Source organism: Danio rerio, chromosome 8, assembly GCF_052040795.2.
Source record: "Danio rerio strain M-AB ecotype USA chromosome 8, GRCz13ab, whole genome shotgun sequence".
NCBI lineage: Eukaryota > Metazoa > Chordata > Actinopteri > Cypriniformes > Danionidae > Danio > Danio rerio.
In genome coordinates this window covers 23,005,660-23,030,517 of record NC_141028.1, presented here as the reverse complement: position 1 = coordinate 23,030,517, position 24,858 = coordinate 23,005,660, and the positions used below count along the sequence as shown (strand labels likewise).

General features: G+C 34.7%; 1 protein-coding gene and 2 long non-coding RNA genes across 6 annotated transcripts; 2 read left to right on the top strand and 1 right to left on the bottom strand.

The window, feature by feature from the left end:
* Positions 1–495: 495 nt before the first annotated feature.
* Positions 496–21,042, bottom strand: uck2a (uridine-cytidine kinase 2a). Of its 3 annotated transcripts, NM_001171067.1 has the most exon segments (8): positions 496–2,509; positions 2,540–3,689; positions 5,405–5,453; positions 6,843–6,940; positions 7,079–7,221; positions 11,373–11,469; positions 11,764–11,923; positions 20,900–21,042. In NM_001171067.1, coding segments are annotated over 7 exon segments (786 nt in total). In that variant the 5' UTR covers positions 21,005–21,042; the 3' UTR covers positions 496–2,509; positions 2,540–3,555.
* On the top strand, positions 6,757–12,673 carry LOC147842626 (uncharacterized). The gene is made up of 2 exons (XR_015497834.1): positions 6,757–7,610; positions 9,298–12,673. It is a non-coding gene; the product is annotated as an uncharacterized LOC147842626 (long non-coding RNA).
* LOC141375622 (uncharacterized) lies at positions 19,839–24,480 on the top strand. Of its 2 annotated transcripts, none has more exons than XR_015497832.1 (3): positions 19,839–19,898; positions 21,396–21,483; positions 24,345–24,480. It is a non-coding gene; the product is annotated as an uncharacterized LOC141375622 (long non-coding RNA). The 2 variants fall into 2 exon arrangements; XR_015497833.1 differs by lacking the exon at positions 24,345–24,480 and adding an exon at positions 22,104–22,342.
* The last annotated feature ends 378 nt before the right edge of the window (positions 24,481–24,858 follow it).

Genomic DNA, 24,858 nt, shown 5'->3' with positions numbered 1-24,858 from the left:
CATGTTAATGTTTACCTTCACCGTTTCATTTAGGGAAACTCCTGAGGTAAATAAGTGATATCTCTGAACTTTAATAATAAATCTAAATAAAATGCTGCGCTTTCCACCTCCAGTCGCAATGACTTCTGGGACTTCCAGAGCGAGCTCGCTGTTGAAGTCTGCATCGGTGCGTCCTCGATATCAAGAACACATCCGGGAAGTTTCACGCGTCCTCCGTACTTGCGGTCTTGAGTATTGGAACTGAACTTAGGCAGCTGATGATGACGTTTCACGAGAACACGAGGACGCAAGACCGCTGAAGAACGCATATTGAGAAACAGCCATGGTCTACCAAAAGCACACCATGACCCCCATGAACCTGTTTTTGCATCGTGTTATCTTTGTCTAATCTAAACCATTGTTTAATTCTGTCCAGCAATGAAGTTCTTAAAAGAGAGGGGTTTTACTCTTTATCTGATGCAGCAGAGTGTGTTCAGTTAAGGCAACAGGCATGTGGAGGAGTACAAAAACCTTTATTTTATTCAGCTTTGCTGTCAATCGCTTTGTTATACAACTTTCTGCGATTGTTTACACATTTACATGATGGTACAGTAATCATGGACACCTATTTCCAGCTTCATTTCAAGATCAGGCGCTGTTTATAATCATTGCAATGTCACAGAAACGCAGTTTAAAGCCTTGCAACTGTTGTTGTTTGGTCCTACAACACAAGCATGCAACCTTTTCTGGTTTTATATTGGTTTTGGCTCTCTTTGCATTTTGCACCCATTTTGCAAGCACCAAAACTCAAAGGCATCAATAACTGAACATATAATAATACATCATGCAGAACACCATACTTCTGAAATCCCTTCCAAAAGCCTCCAGACAATGTCAAATATTAACATAAATACATATAGGTTGTCACATAGTTGTCACGGAATTACAGACAGTAGGGTGGGAACAAAAAACAATAACTTCACATTAGATGATAACAACAGTTTACATCTTTGGAATCCCGTAAATTGAAGTAAAATGAAACAAAGTGGAGTATTTTGCATCATTTTCAGTCAAGTAGGGTCACACACGGAGTGTGCGAGTTGAAATGATAACGGTTATGAAGTCCTGAATTTATCCAGGGCTTATGTGTGGTTGTGTGAAAATGATTGCTTGTAAAGTGTACTGCATTTTAAAAGCTGGTGTTTAAATCTGTGCTAATATATATATCAAAAGCCTCTGGTTGAGTATCTTGTGTTCAACAGCCAGGATGTTTGAGTTACCAAGTGTTGTTTAAAAAAGTAATATTTACAATGCTGTTTAGCTCATGTAACATGGAAAGAGATTCGTCATGAAAATAAGTCTATAACTAAAACATACCAAGAGAATATTGTGATGGCACAGAATTTTGACCAAAGAAGCAGAGCGCCTCTGACAACCAAATAAGTATTCATGTCAGAAAAAAAGGTATTATTAATATGTTTGCATCTGGCTCAGACAGAACTGTAGACAACTCTTAATAAATGAGTAAAAATAAAATAAAAGCCCATCAAATAATTCAATCAAATAATTATTTACATACTGAATAATTGATCACTTGTCATATTTTTTAACATCAGATAAAATGTGTCACCCTGTATCATAGCAGCAATCTGAATGCAGCCAACCAGAAAATAAATACAATACAAATATGCTGAACAGGAATAGTTCATGGATCAACGATCAATCAATTTTGAGGTCAAAGGGAAATTTTACAGTCAGGTTTAAAGGTTGGAGTGTTCTGGTTCACATGAATAAGTGCTTTTTTTGTAGCTTTATAGGGATAATTCACCAAAACAAAAATAATAAATCTGCCATCATTTACACACACTTGACTAGTTCCAAACCAGTTTGAGTTTATTCTGTTGAACACAAAAGAAGATAGTTTAAAGAATGTTGCAAAGAATGTTGCAAACTTGTAACCTCTGACATCCATAGTAGGGAAAACCTATACTATGGAAGTCAATGGTTACAGATTTTCAACATGCTTCTGAATATCTTCTTTTCTGATCAACAGAACAACATTCATTAATTTTCTTTTCAGCTTAGTCCCTTTATTAATCAGTGGCTTGCCACAGTGGAATAAACCGCAAACTAATCTAGCATGTAATTTACGCAGCGGATGCCCTTCCAGCCGCAACACATCACTGGGAAACATCCATACACTCTCATTTACACACATACTCTACAGCCAATTTAGCTTATTCAATTCGCCTATAGCGCATGTCAGAGTAAATTTGACATAATTAAAGTTAGTCCATTTAAGATACACAGAAAATGTATGAAAATTAAACCGCTTAAATTGCAAAAGTGTTGAAAAACACTAAAATTAACTCTTTGGCGAGCTGTCAAAGACTGACCAAAGTGGCATCATGGTGTATTTTCTATGGGTAGCCTAAAAAAGGTCACAAAACACAGGTGGCATAATGGTTCAATCAGTTTAAAAGCCAACAAATCACAGGATGAAGAAACTCTGAGATTTCATTTCAAGTAAGCAACTGTTTGATTAAATGCCTCTTTCGAGTCTAATTAAAGAGAGTCATGAACTGAGTGTCAAATTGCATTATTAGAGTCAAGGGTACAGTGCATAGTATATGAACATAAATCTCTTGACAAACAGATCATATTTCATACTGCACAATCAACCACTGAGCTTGATTTTAAAGTACATGACCATGTTTAATGAGGATCAATTGTCTTCTTTGTAAATAATCAGTGTTATACTAAAGATCACTTCGATTTTTTTCATATCGGAGTGTGATACATGTGCATAAAATGGACCACATTCACAAATTGTTCAGTTAGTTCCCTTTCTAATTTAGAGGTGTCTTCTGCATACTGTAAAAAATAGTCTTATGGTTGTTATTTTTAATAACTACACCCTGAGAGGCCTGTTGTGACGTAGCAACACTGCCTGAATGGTTCAAGTTAAGCGGAGGAATAAATGTTTATCTCTCTGCATGAAACACTGATATTACAGATTTATATAAATAATGCCAGAATATTAAAACCTTGTTAACCAAGACAAAATAAACAAAGTGAATTTAAAACAATCGTTTTTGGCCTCCAAAGAGCATTTTAGTGATGCAAAAAATAAAATTGTATTTAAATAAATTTGCAAATGTAGTCGTTTCTGATATTAAAAAGATCTACAGGTAAAAAATAAACAATAACTTAATATTCAATCCTCGTTATCACAGAGTCATGTAATATTTAATTATCTGCATTTCCCCCCTTTTACGCAACAGTCTTAAAGAGGTACAAAAAATAAAAATGCCAAAATAAATAGAGGAAATATCCGTTTTGACCTTTAACAAATCGCAAAAGCTTTGAAACTCCATAAAATGTCAAGTGTAGCCAGTCCAAAACAAAAGAAAGCAGAGTTAAAGCAAAGGCAGTCTTTGAAATTCTTTCTTGATTATTATTTTTTTGTTTGTTTTCGTCATATACAGTGTTGGCTAATTAACAGAATGCTCAAGCAATCCATCCATTCGTCCGTCCTTCAGACATATATTCCCTGACATAGTGGTGGAGATCGGGTCAATGCGGCCTGCTGCTGGACTCTGACGGATGCCGTTTTCGGGGTGTGTGGCCGTTGAGACATCCGTTCAAGCGTTTGGTCAAGCCACCATTCAAAAAATCCTGGATGTGCTGAACTATCAGATTGATCGCAACTGTAGAGGTAAAAACAAACATCAAGTTACATCATGTATTAAAATTACATTTACCTCTAATTTTCAACAGCAGTCAGATTTAATATTTATTATAATCAATTATTTAGGGGTTCAGTTCTTTTCTGATCAACAGGCCTGAAGTTATTTAAATCAAAAGAAAGAAAAGCAATGGGTAAAAACTGTGAAATATTATTACATAATTGTTTTAGTGTGTACTACACAGTTATAGAATGATATAGATTTATGTCATTTAATGTTCCTCATGATTCTGTTATTAATATTAAAAACTCTGACAGAAATTAATCACAAATGTAATTACATTAAGATAATTTTCCATATACAAGTACACCAGGCATGTACACTGACTGACAAAAGTCTTGTTGCTTATCCACGTTTTAGGAAAAACAAATAATAACTTGACTTCTAGCTGATTATTTGGTATCAGAAGTGGCTTATATGAAAGGCAAAGGCCTCTAAAATCACACTTATCTTATCAAAATAAAATATGATCATGCCCTGATTTTTAATAAATTAGGACAGTAAGGTCTTGGCAGCAAGTCTTGGCACATAACAGAAATAATGTACAGTATAGAATATAAAGTCATGTTGCAGTGCAAAAAGAATTAATATTGTGTATGACTCAAATAACTTATTAATAAAGTCAACTGAAATGGCAAAGAAAGCGTTCTTGCAGGACTCCCAGAGTTCCTCAGGATTCTTTGAATTAATCTTCAATGCCTCCATCTTACCCCAGACATTCTCAATAATGTACATTTCTGGTGACTGGGCTGGCCAATCCTGGAGCACCTTGACCTTCTTTACTTTCAAGAACTTTGATGTGGAGGCTGAAGTGTGAGGAGGAGCTCTATCATGCTGAAGAATTTGCCCTCTCCTGTGGTTTGTAATATAATGGGCAGCACAAATGTCTTGCAGACCTCTTGTATGCCCACATACTGAATGTAACCCCCCCCCAACCAACCATGATTTTTCCTTCCTCAAACTTGACTGATTTCTCTAAGAATCTTGGGTCCATGTGGCTTCCAATCGGTCTTCTGCAGTATGTGTGATGATTGGGATGCAGTTCAACAGATGATTCAAAATCTACCTTTTGTCACTTTTCTAAACGATCAACTAGAAGTCAAGTTAATATTTGTAACTCTTACGACAATACGATCGACGACTTTTGTCAGGTAGTGTATACAATAAGCGCACTGTACCATATGATTAATTTTAATGTAAACTTATAGAAGTTAGAGTCACTTAATAGAAATTAGGACCAAATTAAAATAAAAATATTTTTTAGGTGACAGCAAAAGACGTTGTTTCAAAATATTTTAAATAAATGCTTTATTCTGATTGTCCTATTCACCACATAATAATACCAACCACATGTTTGTATTTTTGATGGTGGTAGGGGGAAAAAAACCTTCAAAACAAATGAGTGATCCAAACTTTTAACAGGTAATATATAGTATACTATAAAGTTGTTCCATGATGAAATGACTAGTCTTTTATAGGCCTGCTAGGGTTAAATTCAACTGGAAGAAAAAGACTAAAGATTCTGATCCCTTTAAACTGTAAGGACTAGAAGTTCAGCCTTCCTATAATCAAAACAATTCATGTTTATGATCAAACGTTCCAAAACATTTCATTATCAACGTGTTCCTGTCTCCTCTCTTCCTTGGTAAAGTCTAATAGCACATTCAGAAGCTCACCCAGATTATCAGCTCCCCTTGGAATGATCACATCAGCATACTTTTTTGTCTAAGAGAAAAAAGAAAAAAAAAGCTCTAAGAAACAAAAATCAGGAAGACAATCAACAACAACAGCAACATTCCATTGTGTGAATATTTTTCCACCTTCTTCCTCTTGACAAAATGCCAAAAACAGTTTCTGTTGTGAACTTAAATACTTTTTTTATCTGTATTTTAATATAACACAATTATAAAAAGATGAGTAAATAATAATATATTATGTAAATACAATTTCCATTTGTATAAATGGAACATTTATATTTCAGAAATGCATGAGAAACTAATTAATTATTTTTTTTAATTATAATTCATTATTAAATGATTGGTTGATCAAAGGTGAAAGTAAAGAGATTTAAGACATTTTTAAATAAAAGTCTAATAAATAGATCCTGTGAAATGCTTACCAAAAAACTACAAATCAATTTATTCTGCTCACCTGTTTCCAAAATTAATATTAATAAATGACACACATGCACATTACATACAAGTAAATGACTACATATATTCTGCATTATGTAACTTGATCCTATAGGGTGCTTGCACATTATATAATATAAAAAATTCTCAATCATATTCCATTACTGATGACATGGATTGCACACATTTACATATTAAAACTTTAGTATTAACTCTAAAAATTCTAATTTCTTTTAGGCAGGGCAGAATTAAGACAGAATTAATCATAGATTTTCTTATTTATATTTTCAACAAAAATGATACCATCTTAACCATAACCAACTGATTTTGGTCCAAATAAAACAAGCCATCAAGACGTTGTGATTTTAATACTTAAAATGTGTATCACACACACAAATTCATAAGCTCACACAGCTGTTAAAAAGTTTCCGATCAGATAGAGCAAAATTAGTTTATAATTAAAATGGTGTTGTTTAGCAGAGAAAAGTTCTCAAGGTATTTAAAACTTTAAAAGTCTTTGACATGATTACAGTTCATATTGTTTGACAAGTCATTTTACAAGAAGCTAATATTCAGCTTGAGTGAAATTTAAAGGCTTAAGTAGATTAATTATTTTAACAGGGCAAGTTAGGTTAATTAAGCAGGCTATTGGATAACAATGGTTTGTTCTGTAGACAATCATTTTATTCTAGTCTAAATGAAATAAAGACTTGCTCCAAAAGAGAACTATACGAGGAAATACTGTGAAAAAGTTTCTTTTACTGCTTACATAGCACTTTAATTTACATATAAACTTACATAGTATACATACATAAATACATACATAATTATATATTTATACATACATATATTCACACTTTTATATGTAAAAGGAAATATTTGTGCAGTTTTAAATTTCCCAGGAGGGCTAATAGTTTTGTTTTTAACTGTACATTGTATACAAATAGAACAGTAAGAAAAAGTGCAGAAATCTCCCACTCACTGGCAGACAGAACTCCTCAAAGGCAGGCTTAACAAATGTTATGTACTGGTTTAGCACTTGCTCCAGGTCACGGCCTCTCTCACTGATGTCTCTCAGGACTGCAAACGGACGAGAATAAAACCAGAAAGAGAGACAATTGTAAGAAGAAGCGAGTAATTTGAAAAATGCATGGAATGCATTGCTTAACTACCACATAATGAAGTTCACTGATGTTGTTAAAACACACACACACACACCTCTGCGGGACAGACGTGTATCTGCATCTGTATCCACAAACAGCTTCATCTGAAACAGATCGCGGATTTCTTGCGAATAAAACATGAGGATGCCTTCAAATAAAACCACGTCTGCTGGGTAAACAGTGACCGTTTCTTCTTTCCTGCAAATGTGGAAGGACAACAAAAGTGCATCAGGATGCAGGAAACACCAGAACAAATAGATTATACAACACACCAAGATAAGACTTGCTTCACTTCAAACGCTTAAGCTGTGTGTAAGGAGCGCAACAGGAGCTACATTTAGCACTGACATTGAACTCACCCAACAAATCAATATGAGCAGCAAAATAAACATGTGCTGCTTACACACTGCTTTCATACATGTTTGGAAATTCAGTTAACTGTGAACATATCCACATATATATAATACAAAAAGGAAACGTTTAAGGTGAAGTCCAGCCAGCAAAAAAGGACAATTAATCAAAGTCATTAAAGCAGATTTTTAGCTGAGACTGTGGTTCATGGTGATTCATTAAATACTATCCAACAGGTACAGGCTCTTTTTTTATAACTTTAATTTTTATTGATTTTTTAGTAGGTCATAATTGATTACAATCAAATGCAATTTTACAAATAGTAGAAAAGGCTAATTTGAGTCAGATATGACAAGCCATTTCAATAACAAGCAAATAACTAGAACAAAAAAAAATAAAAAACAACAACAACAAAACAATAATAGATAAATAAATAAAATAAGATAGAAACAGAGCCTGTGTTGAGAATACTGTAGAAAAATAAATAAGTAAATAAAAAAAAAAAAACATGGTTTATACAAAAAGGAAGGCAATTGGGTACATAAGAATAGGCACAGTTGACTTATATGTCTGAAACTTAAGCGAGTACAGTCTGAGAGCCAGTCCCTAATGATTTGTCAATGTAAATTATCCATTTTTGCCATCTTTTGGCATACAAGTCCACCTTCAAACGTAACACACCAGTCATATGTTCCAATGTCCTTATTTCCTGAATTACATCAAGCCATTGTTGTTGTTTAGGTGAATCAGGCTTATACCAGCTTCTGGTTATGGTTTTCCTGGCTGCTGTAAGGAGTATTTTTACCAGGTATCGATCCTCCTGAAGTGTAACCAGTGAAATATGACCCAAGTACAGGACAATGCATGTAAATGGAATCTCATACCCAAGCACCTTTGTTAAGGTTAAGTGCACATCATTCCAAAATGGCTTCAGTTTTTCGCATCCCCAAAAAATGTGTGTATAGTGTGCTTCTAAGCAGCCACATTCTCTCCAACATTGCTGGGGTGTAGAAGAAGCTTTACTGCTGATTTTAGGTGTTATAAAGAATCGTACCAAATTCTTCCAATTGAATACCCTCAGTTGTTGTGAGCTTGTGGAGGAATGTTGAATTTCGCACATATCTAACCATACCTCTGGTAGAATTTCTACATTCAATTCTTTTTCCCACCTTGATTTAAGGTATAATGTTGAGTTGGTCTTACTTTCCATAATACTTACGTAAAAACTAGAGATTATTTTTGCACATTTACCATCTGATTTGTAAGCATTCATCATAATCTTTACAACTGGACTAATTTCGTGTGACGTTTCCATTTTTATTTCTCTGTAAAAATAATCTCTGAATTGTATAAACCTAAATAAGTCCCGATTAGTAAGAGAAAGTTTTTCTTTGAGTGTTTGGAAAGTCTGTAATTCCTTGTTTTCCAATACTGTACATATTGCACTAATGCCTTTTGTTGCCCATTGCTTAAATGTGGCGTCGCTTTCACCTGGTTTAAATTGAGTGTCAAAGGCTATCCATCGAAGAACTTTTTGGTCTTTGCTTAATTTAAATTGTCTAGCAAACTCAAACCAAAACTCCACTGCTCCAGAGGTTATTGAATCCAATTGACTTTTGACTACCGAAGGGATTTCTTTTTCTCCAAGAATTGACTGAATCTGATAACCCACCGTATATGTCTCAATTTCTTTCCATCTGGCAAAATAATTGTTGTTACACCAAAGAAAAAGTGGACGGAACTGAGCTGCGTAAAAATAATCTTTGAGATTCGGCAGGGCCATTCCTCCTTTTTGCTTGGACAACTGGAGTGTTGTGTATCTTATTCTAGGCTTCTTTCCATCCCAAATAAACCTGGAAATAAGTTTGTTCCAGATTGTAAACTGATGTTTAGGTATCTCTATTGGCAGGGCTTGAAATACAGGTACAGGCTCTTTGAGAGTCATATACAGTACATGTACAGGCAAAATAAAAATGAACATGTTGCTCCTGATGACACATATGAAGTGAAATGATCACTGTGTGCATGAAACTGAACATTATTGACACCATTATTACCTTAATGAGGCATAAGGACTTATGCATTGTAAAAGTTGCACTTATCCCAGGGTTTCCACAGGTGACTTTCTGGAATATCATGCAGTTTAAAAAGATCTTTTGCAGACATTGAAAGTGAGGACATTTATTTTCCTTTTTCCCCAAGGACTTTTTGACTTTAATTCTTTGTTTCCAAAAGTAAAATCTAATTCGTCTATAAGAGCTGCACGATTAATTAAAAAAAGGTTGCGATCTTAATTCAACCCTACACGTGATCTTAATTCAACTATTCTATGATTCAGCCAATTATATTTTCAAGGTCAGGAGAGAAGCGTAAAGGTGGACGCACAACTCTTCACAGCAACATAGACACCTCCAAATGGTATGAAAAGTGTCTTGATGTAATGATGTAGTCGCGGCTGCTGAAATCAAACGTGAGCTGATGCACTGTTTGTTTACCGTTTGTTTAATGATGTGTACTTTAGTGAACAGAACCTGCATAGGTTGTAAATAACAGGTAATAAAGTTGCAAATAACTTTCAGGTGGGCGAAGCAGTGGCGCAGTAGGTAGTGCGGTCACCTCACAGCAAGAAGATCGCTGGTTCGAGCCTTGGCACAGTTTCTGGATAGGATGGTAGGATAAATTGTCCGTAGTGTATGTGTGAATATGTGTGTGAATTTTTCCCAGAGATGGGTTGCGGCTAGAAGGGCATCTGCTGCATAAAAACTTGCTGGATAAGTTGGCGGTTTATTCCGCCGTGGCGACCCCGGATTAATAAAGGGACTAATAAAACCGACAAGAAAATGAATGATGAATGAATAACTTTCAGGTTGTTGCACAGAGTGATTGTTTGAGAGGCAAGCGAAAGTATGATTTGCATGTATGTTTTTCTCTTAGTGATGACAGCCATGACATGAGCGCATTTGGCAGTGAAAGTGAAACCAGCATGCACATCATTTAGATTATCAAATTGCATTTTAGAGTTATGATTACGACAAGCATTTGATACGTTTTTTTCTTTCATGGCAAACACGGATTGTTGTGCATGGGAATAAATGTTTATAGTGTCACTATAACAACTCTAGCCTATTTAACGTTGAATATAATGCAAGAGGGAATCTGATAATGACAAATGTCTCATTTTACTAGTGAAAAAATGGTCTAATTATTTCAATGAAAAACATTTGTCTCAAACATAATAATTCAACTTTACAATTATGAATATTCTGATGTCATCACTTTACTGTGAATTAGTAGAACAGTAGACCTACACATATGCCTAATGTTATTATTGATGTTTAACGTACGTTTGAGAATAACCATAATAATAGGCTATTCATATTAGGGGAACCTTTAGTTTACATCTACAGAATCGAGAGAAAATAGTGATCTTGATTTGAAGCAAAAAATTCTGATTGTCATTTTAGCCAGAATCGTGCAGCTCTATTGTCTATACAGTATCATGCTTTTTTCCACGTTGTTTCACATTGTTAAGGTTAGGCTATTTTTAGCGCCATTCTATTCCTTTCCCACTTGTCATATGGCAGCCATTTAAGTCAAATGCAGTCACCAGGCTGTGCAAGTTAACTGAGGCAAACATGCAAGCTAATTTCAAGAGATTTGGCTTCAATTGACCACTCCAAAAACTGGGATTTAGACTGTGCCTGTTCTTCCATTCTTTACAGACCATGGAAATTCAGCTGTTTATTCAGTGAAAGTAAGAGAATATGAATGGATAGATGGATGGATGGATGGATGTTAAGTTTTCAATGCATCACCAGGGGTCAAAGTATCTTTGTTAAAGCCATTAATTTGCATTTTATGAAATCATTAAAGACCATGATTTCAGCTAAAAGTCTTCATTGATGTTCTACTGATGGACTCAGGGTGTGTAAAAAAAAAAAAAAACAATTTTCTTTGTGGGATAAACTCCCTCTTTCCAATATGTGGCCCACACTGACCTTGAATGTGTGACAAAGTCGTAGACTGGAATTTGCACCGTTCTTCCCTCCATGATTTCACACAGGGTTTTGACTATCAACTCATTATCAAACGCATCTGTGGGACAGAATAAAAGAGGGTCAGAAGGGATGGAAATCAAGAACAAGCACAAAAAAAGTGATAAGCCACATGTGCTGCTGCAGAATTAGTGTGTGTGTGTGTGGGGGTGGCTGAGTCAGGCACACAGTCTCACAGCTGCCAAAATATACAGACTGCACTAACGGTCTTGGTCTGAGCTCACAATGCAACACTGCAATAGGGAGAGGGTTTTTTGGAAATCAGACACAAAAAAAAAAAAAAAAAAAAAAAAAAAACAAACAGACCACAAACATGAGATTATGGGTTGTTTACCTGGATGGTCAAAGTTAAATTGTCCTTTCAGAGCTTTAGCCTTCTGTTCAGGGGTCAGTACCCTGTAGAAACTGTCCTGACTGAGGATGGCCACCTGCCTCTGGTGATGGTCGATCTTATTCTGGCCCAGCAGCTCCATAATCTTCCCACAAACTGATGACTGAAAATAAAGGAAGACAGAATTGTAGTTCAGTTTATGTGCACTCCAAATCATGTTTCAGAATGAAATATTCATTTAAAACAATCGCAAATTCTGACTAACAAGTGTCATTCATTCAATAATTTTCTTGTCGGCTTAGTCCCTATGTTACTCCGGGGTCGCCACAGCGAAATGAACCATCAACTCATCCAGCACATTTTTACGCAGCAGATGCCCTTCCAGCCGCGACCCATCTCTGGGAAACATCCACACACAGATCCACACTTATACACTACAGACAATTTAGCCAACCCAATTCACCTGTACCGCATGTCTTTGGACTGTGGGTGAAACCGGAGCACCTGGAGGAAATCCACACGAACACAGGGAGAACATGCAAACTCCACACAGAAACGCCAATTGAGCCGAGGATCGAACCAGCGACCTGGTGACCTTTTTGCTGTGAGGCGACAGCACTACATACTGTGCCACTGTGTCGCCACTAACACGTGTATAAAACAAAAATAATGGCTCAATTGATACTGCAAGGTCTTCATGCCCAGATATTGTTTAAATTTCAAACAAAAAGTGAGAATACAAATTATTTAATAGACTGTCGATTGTGTTGACAAGTCAATATTTTTAAACAGTTTAGACAGATCTTCCTCACAATTCAGATAAAAAAAAAAACTTTGGAATTTACATAAACTACTTCTAAATTTATCTCAAAACTGTGGGATGCAATTAAAAAAAAAAAAACAAAAAAAAAAAGTTGCAGAGATTGTAACTAGGACTTGGAAGTTTATCAGTCAAAATCCTGAGATAAAATAAGTACGAATTGTGAGATGTTAACTTGCAAAAACAAGACAAAAACTCACAACTTGAATGATTCAGATTTGTGAAAGCAATTGCTTTCTTTTTATTCAATAACAGAAACAAGCACCCAAAAACATCACCGGAAGGAAATTTTAGTGATTATCATTTAAAGCAAAAATCACACCACCCCTAACTGAGGCATAAGCACATAACTTTACACAACAGAACTGGCTCTGTGATTGCACAATATGACTGTATCTTACTCCCAAAACACAATAAACATGCCTATTAGAATAAAACAAAAGAAAGAACAAAACACTATACACCCAAACGCACACAGCTGACACATCCTGTGCTGAAAACCACAAAGCATGATCAGTTGAAGAAAACATAGGCAGGTGCTTCTTCACAAAGAGATCTCTGCACCTTCTGCAGCTCAGCAATGTCTGGTACAAAACATTCTCTTCTTAAAAACTGATCTAAAGTCAACTAATGAGCCAAAGGAAAGAACACGTCATTCCTCAAGCTGACTTATATGGAAGAAAATACACACCCTGATGATCCCGGCACAAAAAGAGAAAAAGAATTTCAACAATGCAGAAGGTCTATGATGTAGCTTTTAACATAGCTGACATAAGCATGATGAGAAGAGGAACTGAGAATACTCTGACTTTAAAAAAAATGCATTTACACTTTAATTAAGCTCTAAAGTAAAAATGAACCTTTAATGAAACTCTATAAAGTTATACTGACAATAAACTAAAGCTTTAGCTTAAAAAGAAGAGCGTATTACTACATCAAACAACACTGAAATCTACATGGCATGCCGTGAGTTCAGATCATGTGAAGACTCCAGCACATGCTAATATATGTCTATTATATTTTATAATCGCACAAAACTCTCCCATTTCCCTCTTTGTGCTTGGATAAAAGGTTTCCTTCACCAGCTGCAATGCTGCCTGGGCTTCCTTCAATCCATTTAAAGCATAATCCACCAACAGCCCAAGCTGTCACTGCAGGTCCTGTATAAGATGCTCCATACTTATACAGCATGTTAATAAAACAAACAACAATTGTATCAAACTGTTTTAATTTCTTTGTGTCGTTCAAACCACTGTATTTCTGACCGAGTTAACACTATCTTTTGTTTAAATCTTTTGTCAACGATTAAATGCTTGGATGCATTACAATTTCTGAGAAAACACACCCTGTTCTGATGTCTGTTTGGCATCCTTACACCACATGATGATGAAACACAACCAACTGTTTAATAAATACAGTAGAGCACTTTATTCTTACACAACAAACAATTTAAAATAAGCAGCGTGATGAACAATGAATAAACAAAACTGTAATTTAGATAATTTGCTGGTTAAATTTTAGATTTTAAACATTAAACTGCATTAAGTTTCGCAAAGCATAAACAATGAAAAATCTTAATTTTCTACAAAGAATATATGATGAATTTAAATATATATTTTTTATTTTTATTGCCAATATGCATTAAGTTTCTAAAACATCTGAATCCAAACACTGCAAACGCTAATTTGGAAGTGAAAAATAAGGCATGTCTATTAGCAGGGAGACATCAATAAGTGTTAATTTTGTCCCTACAAGAACTCTTGCCATTTAAACCCATTTTACATTTAAACTAAAACACTCAGACATTTTAAACTTAAGGATGTGTTATTGCACTAAATAACCTGTAGATTGATAATTAGAGTGAAACACAACTTGCAATAAGGAAAAAATAACCACTACAATGATTTACTTTTTTGCACTTAAAAAAACATAATTGAGCTTAATGTTGAACACGGTCACATGATATTTGGCAGCTCTAACTAGGTTTGCATGCAGAATCTGCTGTTATAGCCTGGAAAAACAAATGTTGTCAGGGCTTGAAGAAAATCTCTGTGTTACTTTTGTCCCATGTTACTTTCATCTCCGTTCTCCCCTACTTAAGATTAATAAATGCTTTTGATTCATTTTTCACTGTTAGTAAATGTAGAAAATGTCCTACATAATAGGGCTGCACCTTATTAAAAAACCCTACATTTGCTGGAAAAGCTCCATTCACAAAGAATAATTTCATATTAAAAAGAGTCAATCGGAATAAATTACTAAACAACTTACAAGCACAGACAAACATGATACGATACAAGTCTAGCTGTATTTAGGTACAGAAATAAAATAATCAAAATGTACAATAAAGCAGTTTAGTCTTCATTGTATAAATAAATCAAATACAATTAATGTTTAAAACTACAAACGTAACTTTTCCTTGTGCCCAAAGTGATTTAAGCTTATTTGAATTCATTATACAATCACAGTCCGTAAAAACACAGGTAATGTATAAACTTGTGCTTTATTATGGTTAATCTCCACAATTATTGTGTGTTCTGAATAATTGTACATGGTATTCTCTCATAGGGCTGGGGGATACGGCAAAAATACAATCTCGATAATTATTTTCCAAATTGAACGATAATGTTAATGCTTCCAGATTTAAGAGTACCCCAAGAATGACTGAAGCCACAAAAATTAGAGGCTCCATTAAACGGCATAACATATTTTCAGCCAATAAATTTTTGATGGCTGAAAATTGAATACATCTCTAATATGATGAAGAGACTTTGTCACAACACTGTTTCATGCAGGGAAATTGGAGCCCTCTGGCCATAAAGAAACATCACACATTTCAAGGAAAAACAGTTGAGATGTAACACAAAAAAATAGGAAATTGGATACAATAAGGAAAAAATTTGTTTAAAAAAGCCCCTCCCAGACTGTTCTTAAAGTAGGGCAATATCAACACACTTTTAGATATATAGAACATAGAAAGTCCAGAGCTTGTATTTGTTATTGACCAATTTTATCGCGATTCAATATGATATTGTTTAGCGGCCCACCCTTATTCTATCATGACTGTCAAAGATCCACACATTGCAATATTAATGCTCTAATGGTATATTGTGTAGCCCTACTACTGTCCATAAGCTATTACACTACTTTGTGTACTTTATTTATCGTGCTGATGATTCAGGTGTTGTAATCTGATTGTGATTCACAAGTTGTGATCAATGCTTGATTCGATTCAGCAATTACAGTGCAAGTCACTTTAACAAACCAAGGAAATTTTCACAGTAGATCCTATAATATTTTTTATTTCTTTTATCTTGCCTGGATTTTATTTATTAAAAACTATTATAAGGACAATATTATTAGCCTCCTTTAGAATTAGACATTTTTCAATTGTCTACAGAGCAAAACATTATTATCCAATAACTTGCCTTGTCAACCTAAATTGCCTAATAAAAATAATAATCTAGTTAAGCATTTAAACTACGTTGTTTATTGGTAATTTACTATGGGTATTTTTTTAAGTTTAATAATAGATATTTTTAATATATATTATAATATATATATATATATATATATATTTTCTAATTCCTTTATTCTATTTTGATATGTACATTTCCATGAGCCAGATATAACAAACTAACAAGCAAACAACTGAACAAACAAAACAAAATGCTTCTTGGTATTTTACATCAGAATACAGTATCACCTCTTTTACTAAGCTTCTAATAAACCTTTTCCAACACCTTCAAAAACATAATTTTTTTTATTGACACGTTTGTTACCATCTTTTTCAGCTAACGGTCTATATTTGATGCACAAACTACTTTTCCAATTTTTTAAAGAAATAAACTGTTTCGCTTGCAGAATACATGTTTTATAAATAAATGCTGTCTTTTTAGCTTGATCTCCTTGGAATGTAAATGAAATTAAAAAAATTAAAGAAGACATTTTTATATTAACCTCAAGAATCTTTTCTATTGCTATAGGTAAATACACTTTAAGCTGAATACTAGCATCTTGCAAAATAACTACACTGTAAAACCCAACAGTCAACTTTATCAAACGTAATGTGTAGTTAACTCAATTTACTGAATGTTAATTCTACTCATTTGAAAAGAGTTTTGAACTTAGTATTGAAGGCAATGAGATAATTAAATACCACATTATTTCAACTTAAATGGAGCTAATTTACAGTACTCTTATAGATTATTTTTTTTAACTCTAATGGTTTGTAGCAATCGGTTTCCTCAAACGGTTTGAGTTTCCTTATAACTTATTGTTTTTTCCAGTACTCCATTGGTTTGAGTTCTCTTCATTTATAGGGTTTTACTGTGCTCAAATTGCTTCATTTACTCAAATAAATTAAGTTGCAGAACTGATTAGGATTTTTTTTAACTTAAATGATTTGTTGCAATCGGTTTCCTCAAATGGTTTGAGTTACCTTAACTTTTTACCAATTTAATAAAAATAGTTATTGAAATCTATTGTATAAAAAAATGGTACTGTTATACAGCACTCATATTTTTTAAAGAATTAAATCTCAAAAGGAGGGCAAATAATTATGACTTAAACTGCATATAAATAAACAAAACATCCTTTAGCATTTACATTTACCATTTTACAAATAGCAAATCAATGAAGAGACATCTTCCCACTTTACAAGGACTGAAAAAAAATTGTACATCTGTATTTTTAGTCAGCTCAGCTAACATAAAAAATATAAATATTATTACATCAATTGCTTGTTGCATGCTGAAATTTAGTTCATGCATTAAGTAACATTAATTAAAAGGACCTACTTAAATGTATTATAAACTCATGAACACATTTACATTACGTAATAACTGAATATTTGTCCACTGCATTAAAGCTTGAAGTCTCCGGCATTTGGTGATCCAATCTGTGCCTGAGATCTGTCAAACTCCAGCCAAAATATCTACTAATCACATGCTCAACGTCTTGCAGGCAGAGAAAGACAATCATTTACCTTAAAGTCTGTAGGAGGATGAAAGTGCTCAGTAGTGACTCATCTTAGCTAGTTGTGAATCCTCCCTATCCTGGCCCATCATTGGCCACAAAATAACATTGCAGGTCAGCTAAAAACAGCTTCTCCTGTTTCTGACTAAACATTCCCTAAATCTAAAAATTCCCTAAATCTCTCTTTAAATTCTAAGTTTTTTTTCAACAACAACAAGCTAATCTGCCATTTAGAAACGTAATGCTAATGCTAACTAAATTCTAGTTGACTCTAACGTTTGATGCATAATCTTAAATACAAAACAAATTAACTACTAGTAATTTTAAAAGTTGCTGGCTGAAATGATTGCATTAAACAGGCAACACTTGCTTGCTTCAGTATGTTATCTGCTTTGGTAGAACGTTTCAGGATGTAAACAAGCTGGTGTCCTTAAACACAGTGAGAGCAGAACATTAATTCTGGACAAAACAATGAGTGTGTACATGCCTACAGGAATGATAACATAAACACTGTTTGAGAGTCTAGCCAAAGCATTTTTCCTGAGAAGTTAGACAACGCATTCCTACATACACCCTGCTGGAGTATTAAACTTGCACAGCTGACAGCTGGAAGTAATAGTCGTCACAACATAAGCAGACAAGATAAGACAACTGAATGCAATGGAAGCCGACATGATAACTTAAAATACATAATACCAAAGTAAATATCTTATCAGTTGCATACAAGTTTTTTTTTTTTCATTTTACGTCTGATGTTGTGAAATTAACATTTATTGCTTTACTTCAGTGACATGTGACACTATATTGGTGTTTAGCATTTCCATGAATGACACTGTCCACCTACTTTTTATGTTAGCATTCACTTCCTTAAAGCCTTTGGAAAGTGGTTTGTGTAGAGTTTTTTTTATCATTTACCATGTGACTTTCGCATCATTACCTGTTTTGGTGGATGTTGGTACATTATCATGGTACATAACAGAAATTAATACTTTTTTACTTAGCTAAATACATATCGCTGTAAATTTATGTTAAATTTAAAAACCTAATATGTTGCCATTTCATTGGAAAACTCTGGCAAACAGAGCTGTGTACCCTAAATATAGATTTCTTTAAACAGTGTAAAAAATCAAAAAGCCAAAACGGATGTAAAAACATATTTTTTGGCGATTTGTTTTCTGTTTTTTTAGTTTGTACAATAAGATTATAACAGCAAATGTATTGTATAATATCATGTCAATATTTTCATGCAAATGTTCTACATAAACCATAAACTGTATAAAAGGATACATACACCTAAAAGTACTTTACATTTTTTATTGATTAAAATAAGGGAATTCAGTATTATACATATAACAGAATACAAATGAATTAACAGCAAAACTTAATCATGTATTTTTTTAGCAGCTGGGATGTCTTAACAGCTTTGGGATTACCCTGTATAGAAGTCAGGAAATCATTAAAAAAAATTAGATCAATGAAAAATTGTTTACAATTAGGTACAGTCAGCATACATTTCGTTTTATGGATGTTAAACTTTCCAAATAAAATAAATATTTCATTATTTTGTTCATTTCCAATGACCCAGAGTTGCAATCCATAAATAAAACCATTTTATCAGTTATATTGATACAATTATAATGCACTTCAAAAGGTAATAAGGAACTTGGGACCAAAACTATTTTGTGTAATTGCAATTGAAAAATAAATGGAGGATTGTTTCCGGCGCCACTTTACAAAAACACCACAAGGGTGAAAAACCTTCCTTAAACATGCAAATAAAATCATTGCATGTATAATATCTATGCAATATTTTAAACTTAGTTTTGTTTTGTTTATTAGGAATCATGTATTTTTTAATATGTGACCAGATTTTAGGGAGGAAAAAGAATAAAGGAAATGCTTGTTTCCATTTAACCACTGCTATTAGAGGAACTTTAACTGCAGTTAGGATTTTCCTAATATAATTGTTATTAAATGTTTTATCCATGATAGAAAGGCCCTTAATCGCAAAGTCCCTTTAAGGCAAGTGTATTCTTTTGTCTTTGTAGTAAACTCTGGAAGAGAAGCAGATACATGGTATTTTCGGTTTTAATAAGGTAAAGTACTTTTGGGGAGATACAATATACATTTTTTAATATTAATTTAAAGTACCTTTTAAACCAAAAGTGTTACCAATTCACTGTAACTATATAAATCCCTACATGATTTAATAAGTCTGTGACAAAAACGTACGTTATCAAACTCGGATAGATACATATATCTAAGTAGCAAACTAGCCGTCCTGACGCATCAGTACGTGCGCGCGCACGCACGACGCCGCGCACGCACGTACGTAAATGAGGTAAGATGAGATGTGACACATTTGCTGTGCCGCTGACCCCAATAACGTTAAACAACAAAAGCTCTGCTGTTACTCTTCTTCATCATACACATTTCGTAATCACCTGGGTTAAACGCTGAACACACATATAAACTGTTGTCTTATTCTCTGAGATCATCACAAACATTTTAGCTCATGAAACAAAGACAGCGCCTTTTGTATCAACTGTTATCCTAGCAGACACGAGACATCCTTGGGGGCGGACGTGTGTTTTATCTTCATAACCGTAACACACAACACAATGAATAAATATAGCTTAAATTAAAAATTTTACTCGGTTTTGACAGCTGACAGGGTTTGGTAAATGCATTGGCTGTCAGCAGGATTGAGGTGATTTAGCCGGCGCAAGTATCACGCTGTTTTCCAACAACAAAAGACAGCCGTAACGTTACTTTGCTTCTACACAATCCAGATCCACAAGAATCATCATTATACTCGCGAATGAGTTCAACTGGATTTTGAGAACTTGGTGTTAGAACAATAAAATTGATTTATGTCTTTAATAAGTTGGTAAGTAGCCCATCGCCATGGTACATGTATGGCGGCGGCGATGATGTGTGTGGGAGCTGTCTGTGTCAGGGAAATGACTAACATCTTTGTTTTAAAAAGGATACTAAAATCATTAAGTACTAAACATATTCTCATTACATGTCTACACTATGTTTGAATAATCTTGTTAAATAATGTAACTTATGTTATCTTTCATCTTAAACGCGTTAACTTCATTTTATAAATGAATAAGGCAAGTCAATTCGACCACTCAGTAAATACTAAAAGGTCTGTTTTTTTTTTTTTTTTACATCGGACACAAGTCAACAAATCTCGAGGAATAAAATAAATATATGAACACACTGACTGATGAATCCGTCACAATAAGCCACGCGGCCAGCATGAACTCATCCTCTGTCGGACAAACACAAAACAAGCCATATAACTGATAATAACGTTAGCAGAATGCCAACCTTGCCGCTGGCAGTGCCGCCGGCTACCCCGATGAGAAAAGGTTGCCAGTCCACATGCTCGTTTTCGGCGTGATTGTCCAGCTTGCTGTCGCTGTCTCCTGCCATGCTGCCAGTGCGCGACTGAGGCTCGAGCTGCTTTTACACGGCGAGCAAAGGATCCTCCTCCCCCTTCCTTTCAATTGTCTCTAACCTTTTCCTTTGGAGCCTTTAGTGTTGTCTTACATTTGTTAGTAGGAACTAGCAAAACACTTCAATGAACTATGGAAGATTGCCAGATAGATACACCTATTTTTGTGTGTGTGTCCTGTTTATTTTATTTCTAATAATGACTATCATACATGGAAGTATTTTTCACCCATATTTTGACATTTTATTTTCGCCAAAGTTAATTTAAAAATTAATAGATCAATTTTTTTTCTTTTTATGTATAATCATAATTTTTCAAATGTTAAAGGTTAGTTCACCCACATATTACAATTCTGTCATTCTTTTTCAGAACACAGATTAAGATATGGGCGATGCTGTGGCTCAGTGGTTAGCACCGTCGCCTCAGCAAGAAGGTCGCTGGTTCGACCCTTGGCAAGGTCAGTTGGCATTTCTGTGGGGCATTTGCATGTTCTCACTGTGTTCGCATGGGTTTTCTCTGGTTGCTCTGGTTTCCAAAGACATGCAGTACAATTGAATAAACTAAATTGGTCATAGTATGTGTATGGGTGTTTCTCAATATTGGGTTGCAGCTGAAAGGGCATCCGCTGTATAAAACATGTGTTGGATAAGTTGGCGGTTCATTCTGCTGAGGTGACCCCTGATGAATAAAGGGACTAAACTGAAGGAAAATTAATGAATGATTAAGATATTTTAGATGAAACATGAGAGCTCTCTCATCCTTACAGTGGGAGCTATATCTATACAGCAATGGTCCTGAGATGCTCAATACCCAGAAAAGGAACCGAAAACATTCCATGTGACATAATGGTTCAACTATAATCATAAACTTTTTTGCACCAAAAAAAAAACAAAACTTTGTTCATTAATATCTTTGGTATTTGATCAAGTTTCGAGTTTACGGCACTTGGAAAATGGCAGCGAGAAAAAGGAACAGTGTCTAATGGTGGCTTGAGAAAGCCAACATACTGTTAAACTACATAAACGTATTATTGTTTAATCTTCTTCTGAGACTATTTCTTTTTGCATCTCCTCCTAGACCATTCATTCTACAACCACCAAACTATCACCAAACCTCCAAACTGGTCAGACTCAGGTTACTATATCTTTTCCAACTGATCCGACTTAGAGGTCTTCTGAAAACTGACCCTAAAATTTGGAAAGTCCCCTTCAATTAACATTGGACCAAACTTCATGACCTCATAACTTTCCGCCAGATTGCCATACAAGGTTATGGTTCTGCTCATGATAATATTTTAACGTACTAGCCTCACAAAAGTATTTGGGACAGTTGCTAAGGTGCTGTGAGTGGTTGCTAACCACTCACAGCACCTTAGCAACTGTCCCAAATACTTCCATTTTGAAAAAAATGGCGTTGACTTTACATTGGCCATACTAACAACCAACCAATTCATACTCCGGTTTCCCCCATAGTCCAAAGACATGCAGTACATGTGAATTGGGCATGCTAAAATTGCCGTAGTGTATGAGTATGAATAAGTGTGTATGGATGTTTCCCAGAGATGGGTTGCAGCTGGAATGGCATCCGCTGCGCAAACGTGTGTGTATGTATAGAATGTATCATATATAGAGTGTATCATGTGTGCATATGTATGGAGTGTATAATGTGTGTGTATATGTATACAATGTATTATGTGTGTGTATATGTATAGAGTGTATCATGTGTGCATATGTATGCAGTGTATCATGTGTGTGTTTGTATAGAGTGTATCGTGTGTGTGTTTAAGTATAGAGTGTATCATGTGTGTATTTGTATAGATTGTATCATGTTTGCATATGTATGGAGTGTATCGTGTGTTTGTGTTTATGTATAGAGTGTATCATGTGTGCATATGTATGGAGTGTATCATGTGTGTGTTTGTATAGACTGTATCATGTGTGCATATGTATGGAGTGTATTGTGTGTATTTGTATAGAGTGTATCATATGTGCATATGTATGGAGTGTATCGTGTGTTTGTGTATATGTATAGAGTGTATCATGTGTGCAAATATATGGTGTATCGTGTGCATATGTATGGAGTGTATCATGTGTGCTTGTAGAGTGTATCATGTGTGTATTTGTATTGTTGTATGTAGTGTGTAATGTGTGCATATGTATAGAGTATGTCATGTCCTTCGTTGTATGATGTGTGTATATGCATGGAGTGTACCGTGTGTATATGTATAGAATGTATCATGTGTGCATATGTATGGAGTGTGTATATAAATAGAGTGTATTGTGTGTATTTGCATAGTGTATCATCAATAGAATGTATCATGTGTGCATATGTATGGAGTGTATCATGTGTGCATATGTATGGAGTCTATCATGTGTGCATGTGTATGAAGTCTATCGTGTGCATTTGTGCAATGTGTATATGTGAAGAATGTATCGTGTGCATATGTATGAAGTGTGTATATGCATAGTGTATCATCAATAGAATGTATCATGTGTGCATATGTATTGACTGTACAATGTGTACATGTAAAGAATGTATTGTGTGCATATGTATGGAGTGTGTATCATGTGTGCATGTGAATTAAGTGTGGTGTGCATTTGTATGGCATGTATATGTGTAGAATGTATCATGTTTGCATATGTATGGAGTCACTCTGTACATATACACACATTTCGATACATATGTATGGAATGTAAAATCTGTGCATATGTATAGATTATATTGTGTGCTTATGTATGTAGTTTATCATCTGTATATGTATGGAGTGTATCATGTGTGCATATGTATGGAGTGAATTAAGTGTGGTGTGCATTTGTATGGCATGTATATGTATAGAATGTATCATGTGTGCATATGTATGGAGTCATATACACACATTCCGACACATATGTATGGAATGTAAAATCTGTGCATATGTATAGAGTGTATTGTGTGCTTATTTATGGAGATTATCTTTGGTATATGTATGGAGTGTATCATGTGTGCATATGTATGGAGTGAATTAAGTGTGGTGTGCATTTGTATGGCATGTATATGTATAGAATGTATCATGTGTGCTTATGTATGGAGTCATATACACACATTCCGACACATGTGTATGGAATGTAAAATCTGTGCATATGTATAGAGTGTATTGTGTGCTTATTTATGGAGATTATCTTTGGTATATGTATGGAGTGTATCATATGTGCATATGTATGGAGTCACTGTACATATAAACATTCTGATACATATGTATGGAGTGTATCATATGTGCATATGTATAGAGTGTATCATGTGTGCATACGTATGGAGTGTATCAGGTGTGTATTTGTGTAGAGTCACACTCATGAAGGACTTCTCCATGAAGGACATCCAGTGTTCTCCAGCCTCAGGCGCCTAGACTGCAGCTCTGCACAAGAAGTTTGGCCAGACGAGAAATGATCGTGCCCAACTAAGCCTGGTTTCTCTCAAGGTTTTTTTCCTTCACTTTTGTCAATTGGTGAAGTTTAGTTCCACATCCCTGTCGCCACTGGCTTGCTTTGTTTGGGACTTGTGGAGCTGCACATTGATGGATTTGCTCTTCAACGTTTGAACTTTCAGCAGTAAAATTTAAACCGCACTGAACTGAACTGAACTAAACTTCAACTCTGAAAACTGGACTGACACAGTTCAAATTTACTTGGACTTCTATTTTAATCTTCTTTGACACAATTTACATTCTAAAAGCTCTATAGAAATAAAGATGAAGTAAATTAACAAATCCTGCCGGCTAAATAGCCTACTAGCTATACAACATTATGAAAATTATTATATGAGACAGTATAAAACTGTACACAAAGCATGTCTTTAT

What these genes read in the sequence shown, in the direction of transcription:
- uck2a (XM_087262577.1), bottom strand. Translation starts at nt 21,004, where the DNA reads ATGGCAGGAGACAGCGACAGCAAGCTGGACAATCACGCCGAAAACGAG. An exon ending in ATTTAACTTTGACCATCCAG is followed by an intron (nt 11,470 to 11,763) that starts GTAAACAACCCA and finishes TCTGTCCCACAG; the next exon opens with ATGCGTTTGATAATGAGTTG. An exon ending in TACACGTCTGTCCCGCAGAG is followed by an intron (nt 6,941 to 7,078) that starts GTGTGTGTGTGT and finishes GTCCGTTTGCAG; the next exon opens with TCCTGAGAGACATCAGTGAG.